The following is an 8,058-nucleotide window of genomic DNA, read 5'->3' on the forward strand; positions in this document are numbered from 1 at the left end:
TGGCCGTAGTGGGCGGTGCCGGCGCCTCACGGGGTCAATCAGTGTGGGGGTGTGGGGGGCACTGGGGTGTGGGGGCAATAACGGGACCGAGGGGAGGCAACAGCGGTCAGCAGCGAGGGATATGGGCCGGGATAGCGGGGGTTCGATGGCGTTTTGGGCTCCATAATGGGGAACACCGCGGGACAATAAAGGGACGCAGATTGTGGAATATGTGAAATGGGGCCGTAATCGGCGTGCCAACCCCTACCGAATAAAAAATATTTAAAAACAAAACCTCACACGAAACCATGCCTTCCCTTACTAAAAGGAAAAAAAAAATAAATCTTCAGTCAATGCGGAGAAGCTGCGCTAGAACGTTGTGGGGGGGGAAACACAAACCAAGGGGAAAACGGGCTGGGGGCGTCCTCCTGCCCCCCACGTGACCGCACACGTGGCCGCACACGTGACGCGGCGCGGAACATGGCGGCGGCGGCGGCGCTCCGGAGCCGCCGGTTCAAGTGGTCGCTGGACCTGGGGGCGGCGCCGGGGGCACGGTGAGGCCCGGGGGGCCGGGGTCGCTGTGGGGGGACGGGCACACCGAGAGCCCCCGCTCACCCGTCCCGCTGTCCCCAGGCCCCGCGGAGCCGCCGAGGGCCGCGGCCCGCTCGGGTTCGCTGACCGGCAGCTGGGGGAGGGCGGCGTCCACGAGAGCGACAAGATCCTCATGGAGAAGGTGTGAGGGAGCGGGGGGACGCCCGGCACTCCGCGGCGGTGGGGGGGTGTCCTGTGTGCCCGGACACAGCTGCAGGAGCCGTCACTGCCCGCGGGGGTGGTCCCTGGGTCGGGAACTCCGCACTCCGGCCCTGCTCAGGGGCAGCCCCAGCCCAGGTCCCCTCAGATCCCGGGTGCCCAGGGGTGGTCCCTGTCACAGATAGGCGGGTCCCAAACACCTGCAGGGGCCGGTCCGTGGATCCCGCACACCCCGGCTCCCCGTGGGGGCGGTCCTTGCCCCGGGTCCCTCCCCTGCCCCGGGCACGCCTGGCAGCTGGTCCCCTCAAATGCCCCGATTCCCCCAAATGCCGAGTCCCCACACCTGCCCTGGCCCCCTGTCGTTGCAGCGCTGCTGGGACGTGGCTCTGGCGCCGCTGAAGCAGATCCCCATGAACCTGTTCATCATGTACATGGCCGGCAACACCATCTCCATCTTCCCGGCCATGATGGTCTGCATGATGGGCTGGCGCCCGCTGCAGGCCCTCATGTCCCTGTCTGCCAGTGAGTGCAGCCCCCGCGTGGGGACAGTCCCCTGGATGTCCCACAGACCCCTGAGTGTCCCAGCCCCCTGCATGTCCCCCAGTGACCTGGGTGTCCCAGTCTCCTGGGTGTCCCACAGCCCCAAGGTCCACATTTTTATGCAGCCCTCTGAGACTCCACACAGCCCCACAGTCCCCTGGGCGTCCCACAGTCCCCTGGGTGTCCCACAGTCCCCTGGATGACCCACAGTCCCCTGGATGTCCCTCAGTGACCTGGAGGGCCCCCAGTGACCTGGGTGTCCCAGCCCCCTGGGTGTCCCACAGTCCCTTGAGTGTCCCACTGCCCCAAAGTCCCCATAAATTTTCCACAGATCTCTGAGGCTCTATACAGCCCCACAGTCCCCTCGGTGTCCCACAGCCCCCTGGGTGTCCCACAGCCCCCTGGGTGTCCCACAGCCCCCCAGGTGTCCCCACAGCTCCCCAGGTCTCCCACAGCCCCACAATCACCTCTACATCACTCCCCTCTGCCCAGCACTCCCCTCGTGATGCTGCCATGACCCCTGTGCCAGGTCAGCAGCCTGGGGGTCACTGACAGGGACCCCAATCCCCTCTGTCCCCCCCCAGCACTGAAGGCCCTGGAGAGCTCAAGCCGGCGGGCACTGCAGGGTCTGGTGTTCCTGGTGGGCAACGGGCTGGGGCTGGCACTGGCCCTCTACAAGTGCCAAGCCATGGGGCTGCTGCCCACCCGCCCTTCTGACTGGCTGGCCTTTGTCACTCCGCCACAGGTGAGCCCGGGGTCCTGAGGACGCCCCGCAGAGCCAGGGGTCCTGGGGTCACACACCCAGGTCTCCCCGCTCACCCCTTCCTCTCTCCCCTCTCTTGGCAGCGAATGGAATTCACTGGAGGGGGCCTGATCTTGTGACCCCCCTGCGCCCACCCACCAATAAAGGCATTGGCAGGATGGTGATTCTGTTTCTGGGGGGAATTCTGAGGGTTTGGGGACTCGGCCCAAGGCAGCACTGGGTTGGGCTGTACTGGGACCACTGGGTGCACTGGGATGGCACTGAAATCTGTGCTGGGGGTGCTCTGGGCCTGCAGTGGGAGCACTGGAAGCTTTGGCATCTCTCCTGGGAGTGTTTTGGGAGCTTTGGGCCTGTAGTGAGGCGTGCACTGGAGCTACACTCAGAGCCACAGGACCCATATTGGGGGGATACTGAGAACACTGGGAATATACTTGTGGCCCACACGGGGAGAGCTGCAGCCTGAGTCTGGCTCTGTACTGGAAGCACTGAGTTCATCTGGGAACACTGGGGATCATATCAGAATCTTGATTTGACTGTAGGTCATGCTGGTGTTGTACTGAGAGCACTGGGGCCATACTGGGGTCCTGCTTGAAGAGCTGTGGCTCACTAGCATTGTACTGGGAGCGCTGGTGGTATCTTGGAAGCACTGGACACATTCTGGGACTGTGGCAGCCCACGTTGGGATTGTGCCAGAAGACCTGTAGTGCAGGCCAGTATTGTACTGGGAGCACTAGGCCTACACTGGGATGGTGCTGGGTATTCCCACACTGCTAGAACTTTTGTTTCTGCCACATTGCACCATTTTACTTTGGTAGTTTCCCCATTTGGATTGTTTTTCTCACTACTTCTTGCCCATTTGTGCCCCATATTTGCCCCTTTTCCCTTGTTCTTTCATACCTTTTTCCCCTGTTTTTGCAGTAGTTTCTTCCACTGTTGCTCCTAGTAGAGCCCAAACCTCTGTTTCCAGTATGGACCAGTGCCTCCCAGTATAGCCTTGTGCCATCTCCAGGAATTTGAGTGTGATCTCAGACTCAAGGATGATGTTATCATGGCCTAGAGCCCAATCCTAGTATATCCCACCAGCACCCAGTGCCTTTCCATACCACCCCAGTCTTCCTAGTGGCACCACAGCTGCACTGGGGCCTGGGATGGGGCAGGGCCTCTTGATGCAATCAGTGGAAGGATGATGTCACACCTCAGTCAGCTGCCCTGGCTGTGGCATGTCCTGGGTGCCATTGGGCATGGTGACCCCAAGGACAGCATTTTCTGATGGCCACACCTCCCGTGTGAGGGCCCCTCACCAGTGGAGCCCCACACCTGTCCCAGTGGCCTCCCACAGACTCATCCAGGTTGGAAAATGCCCTCCAGGCCATCGAGTCCAGGCTGTGCCTGACCCCCACCCTGTCCCCAGCCCAGGGCACTGAGTGCCATATCCAGCCCTTCCTTGGGCACCTCCAGGGATGGGGACTCCAAAACTCCCTGCACAGCCCCTGCCAATTCCTGACCACCCTTTCCATGGAGAAATTCCTGCTGATGTCCAACCTGAGCCTCCCCTGGCCCAGCCTGAGGCTGTTCCCTCTCCTCCTGTCCCTATTCCCTGGGAGCAGAGCCCAACTCCCCACAGCTGACCCCTCCTGTTGCCAACAATCAGTAAAAATAAACCTCCCTAACACCAGTGCAGCATTAAGCAGCAGCCATTCTTCATTCAGCTGGAGGCATGAGGGGCTCTCTCCTCTGAAATGTTGTGCATGCTGACCACAGGAAAGGCTCCTGATCCCAGGCTGTATTTTACCTGCATGTTCACAGGTTTTCCCAGAACAAACCCATGTGGAAACTATTTCCCTGAAGTCATTCACACACATTCCCTCTCAGCAGGACATGTGTTTTCCTGTCCCAGGCATGTCTTGTCCTGTCCCTGATGGCCAGTGACCCCCAGTTGTGTCTGACTACTCTCTGAACAGGTGCTGCTATGCCCAATTAGGAGAAAGGCTGGCATAACTGACCTAGCTCATTAATTTGTGAGGCTTTGAATCAATGGAGTGTAGTTTCTTATTCCTTTCCTTGGTTAATGTTTATTGTACTTTTGATTGTGCACTTCCATAGTCTAGCGATTTTGCTAAATCATTATATTGACCCACCAGGCGCAATCAATTCTTCATCTGGCAACATTGGAGTTGTGTCAGGGAGTTGTGCAGAGCCAGAAGATCCCTCCTGAGCCTTCTTTTCTCCAGGCTGAGCCCCTTTCTCAGCTCCCTCAGCTGCTCCTGGGGCTCCAGACCCTTCCCCAGCTCCATTCCCTTCTCTGGACACGCTCCAGCCCCTCAGGGTCCTGCCTGAACTGAGGGGCCAGAGCTGGACACAGCCCTGGAGATGGAGCCTCAGCAGTGCCAGCACAGGGACAGTCACTGCCCTGGGGCTGCTGGCTACTCTGTTCCTGATACAGCCTTGGTGCCATTGGCCTTCTTGGCCACTTGGAATCCTGTCCATGAACCACTGCTCTGGTCTTTCCCGACAGCTTTCCCTGTCTCTCCAGCTGTGGAGGCTGCCCACTCCAGCTGTATCTCCCAGGGGACACTGCACACTAATGCCATCCCCCCGTATCTGCCCCATTCCATAAAGTTTTGGCAAGGCCATGCTGCTCCCATTGGAGCTCAGACACCACTGATCATCCTGGTACGGCAGTAGATGAGCAGGACTGTGACAGTCCCTGGGAATGACAGCCTGCCCTGGGAAGGGACCCCTGTTAGCAAAACCAGGGGCCTATAAGGCAAGGAGACACAAATGTGGGTTACAACTGGGAAGAGTTTATGAAGAGATGCCTGGCTGGTGCTTGAAAATGATACAGAGCTTCCCTGTTGGGAGGTGCACATAACTGGGATGGTTGGATCATTTGTGAGAACACCAAGGCACAGGAACAGCTGCTCTGAGAAGCACAAGTGCCTGGGGATCCCATGTGGATCTCACATGGATCCAGGCTTGTGCTGGACCTGGGGACATCTTTGTGTTGTTTTATATCCTTTCCCCAAGGTCAGTGTGTAACACTCACACCACATCCACCACAGCCAGACCCTCACCCTGCTGTCAGGGCTGTCCCCAGCATTGTCACCAGCACCTGGCATGGACATCCCTGGGCCAGAGCAGAAGGAAAACTCCCTTTCTGAGAAAGAGGGGGAAAAAAATCTTCCTTTCTGCAGCCACCAAGGTCACCTGAGCATAGGAATGCCCTGGATTTAATTTCCCAGCTGAATCTGAATCCACTTGCAGATGGCTGGATGCACCTGGATGCAGCAGGCACCTGAGGCTCCAGGCAGGGAGACTCCAAGTGACTTGGTTACACTCCCAAATTAACACCCTGAGCTGCACTTTCAGGGCTCCCCCTGCCCCGAGGCCCCACCCCATGAGCCAAAGACAGACCCCAGCGTTCCTGGGCCAGGCAGAGCTGGGAGGCACCGAGCCCTGCCCCTAGTACTGCTCTGTGTTGTGATTCCCTCTCCAACCTGCAGCACCTGGAAAACACATCTCCACCTGCACTCAGCACTCCCCTGCCTTCCAGGTGGCTCAAAGGAGTGGGAATCTCAAGGCAGCGGCTAGGGGAAATAATCCCAGCCAGCTCCATTTTACCTAGTGATTATTAAAAATAAAGAGCGACCAGGGCCCAGTGAGGCAACTGCTCTCCCGTTTATTTCAAATCAAACTGTTGGTGAGCTGGATGCAGGGGAGACTGGACGTTGCACAGACAGGTGGGTGAGGTGGTGGGCAGCCACGTGACAGGGCTGCCAGCAGGTGACAGTGTGTGCGGGATGGAGAGGGGCTTTGTTCACACAGCACAGGGAATGTTCTCTCACGAGTCCCATGGAGAGTTGCACGGCCAGGATTCACCTGCAAGGACCACCGGCCCCTGCCCATGCTGCCAGCCCGGCAGCCACTCCCGGCTGGACACGCTGAAGTGAGACGTTTTGGAACCATTTGGCGCTGGCTGTCTGCCTCTGACACCACCACGTTTCATTAGCACCCGGGGGAGAGCAGCTGCAGTTCATCCCGCGGGTTCGTGCGCCAGGCCCGGAGGGGTCATATACTGTCCAGCTTCTTCAGGATGAAGGGAGCTGAGAGAGAAAACAACGCGGAGTCGGACCCAGTCAGCGCTACCCGAGACTGCCGCGGGTTTGTGCGGCACCTCCGACACCCCAAGCCCGGCCGAGACAGCGCCCCCGCCCGCCCGTGCCCCGGCGGCTCCGGCACGGCACCGAGACCCGTCCCGGCACACCCCGGGGGCTCGGGCCCGGCACACCCCGGGGCCGGCATTCCCGGTCACTCACTGATCCGCAGCAGTGCGACGTAGATGAGGAAATTGCGGACGGAGGAGAGCACGTCGCGGCGCATCTTCCGCCTGAGCTCCTCCGGGTCCATCTTGGGCCCCAGCCCCTCGATGCGGAACATCCCGGAGCGGAGCTCGATCCCGGCCCCGACCTGGATCCCGACCCGCTCCCGGCGCCGCTGGCGGCCACGCGCGGCGGAAACACGTGACCGGACGCGCTCTGGGTCACGTGATCGATGTAGGCGCATGCGCACGGAGCGCGGGGACGCCGGCGGCGCGCGGGAATAGCGCCCCTTCCGGCCAGGCGTGAGGGGAGCGGGACAGGGACGGGGGCAGGGACCGGGACAGGGAGAGGGAGAGGAACTGGAACGGGGACAGGGACAGCTCCCTCTGCAGCGTGTGGCCAGCCCTCCGCGGGCACGGGCGGGGCGCCACGGCTGGAGGGTGTCACAACTCCCCCAAGAACCCCCTTTGGCATTTGGGCTTTGGGCACTTTGGAGCCTCCAGAAAGGAGATTTAACCCCTGCAACTGGGCAGCCACAGAGCTCTCAGGGATGTCCAGACCATGGAAAGGCAAATCCCTGCTCGCTGGAACTGCCAAGCTAAGGGCCAGGGCTGGGCTGGCTCAGTGCTCGGGGGCCTGGGGAGCTCAGCAGGGATTTCCCGGCCAGAGGGATTTCCCTGACACGGGACACGGGCAGGGCGGGATGGACGGGCCGCAAGGACATTTGGCACAAGGCCCACAGTGAGGAAGAAACTGCCCAGGACAGCTCAGACACTGTGCTGGGATGGGCTCCGGCTGGGAACAGTGATCCCAGCAGAGGCAGGGCCTGGCAGTGACCCCGGGAACCCCCAGCCCCACCAGAGAGTGACTGAGCGTGGCACTGATGGGTGTGAGAGCAGCCAGGGAATCGTCACCCGACAGCAGGTACAGCACTGATTAATGAGAGACCTGGGAAACTCGTACCAGATGAACACCAATGCCTTTGTTTGCTACAATGTGTACATAATGAAGGGGTTTGATACTCTTTGCACTGGAGTTGTGGAATACACTGAGCACACAGGTTTACACAGCTGAAATAAATACTCGGTGTCTCTTGTCATTGTGTAATTATTGGCTTGTTGCATGTTTGGTAATAAATCTGATTTTCATGTACAGTTGTGGGTGTGTGCAGTTCTCTGGCTGAGCTTCAGGCCTGATCCAGCTCCAGTCCCTGAAAAAAAGGCACAACCGATGTCAGCATGTGGTTGTCTGATTTGGGGTTTGGGGTCTGGAGCATCTCTGTGCTGGGCAGGGACTGCGGGAGCTGGGCTGGTCAGGCTGGAGAAGGGAAGGCTCACAGGGGATCCCATCAATCCATACAAACATCTCCAAGGGCTGCCAGAGGATGGGGCCAGGCTCTGTTCAGTGGGGCCAGGGCCAGGATGAGGAGCAATGGCCATCAAATAAAGACCAGCAAGTTGCAGCCCAGCAGGAGGAAGAACTTGTGTCCATGGAGGGGCAGAGCCCTGGAAGAGCTGCCCAGGGAGGGCCTGGAGTGTCCCTGTCTGGAGACATCCCAGCCCAGCTGGACACGTTCCTGTGTCACTGCTCCAGGGGACCTGCCTGGGCAGGGGCTTGGGCTGGGTGAGCTCCAGAAGTCCCTTCCAACCGCAGATATCCTGTGATCTGTTCCTCAGACACACACATACACACACAGAGCCAGGCCTT

At 59.8% G+C, this 8,058-nt stretch overlaps 2 protein-coding genes across 2 annotated transcripts; one reads left to right on the plus strand and one right to left on the minus strand.

Annotated features, from left to right (window-relative positions):
* The first annotated feature begins 347 nt into the window (after positions 1-347).
* On the plus strand, positions 348-2,215 carry EMC4 (ER membrane protein complex subunit 4). Its single transcript, XM_083884502.1, has 5 exons — positions 348-533; positions 613-712; positions 1,098-1,251; positions 1,854-2,014; positions 2,116-2,215. Exons 1-5 carry the CDS (start codon positions 460-462, stop codon positions 2,149-2,151), a joined length of 525 nt encoding a protein of 174 aa, XP_083740628.1. The 5' UTR covers positions 348-459; the 3' UTR covers positions 2,152-2,215.
* Positions 2,216-5,691: 3,476 nt separating this feature from the next.
* TOMM5 (translocase of outer mitochondrial membrane 5) lies at positions 5,692-6,547 on the minus strand. Its single transcript, XM_083882820.1, has 2 exons — positions 6,349-6,547; positions 5,692-6,135 (listed from the first exon to the last, which is right to left on the minus strand). The coding sequence occupies exons 1-2, from the start codon at positions 6,467-6,469 to the stop codon at positions 6,101-6,103; spliced, it is 156 nt and encodes a 51-aa protein (XP_083738946.1). The 5' UTR covers positions 6,470-6,547; the 3' UTR covers positions 5,692-6,100.
* Positions 6,548-8,058: the final 1,511 nt, after the last annotated feature.

Source organism: Zosterops lateralis (assembly GCF_965231275.1).
Source record: "Zosterops lateralis genome assembly, chromosome: Z".
In the NCBI taxonomy this organism is placed as follows: Eukaryota; Metazoa; Chordata; class Aves; order Passeriformes; family Zosteropidae; genus Zosterops; species Zosterops lateralis.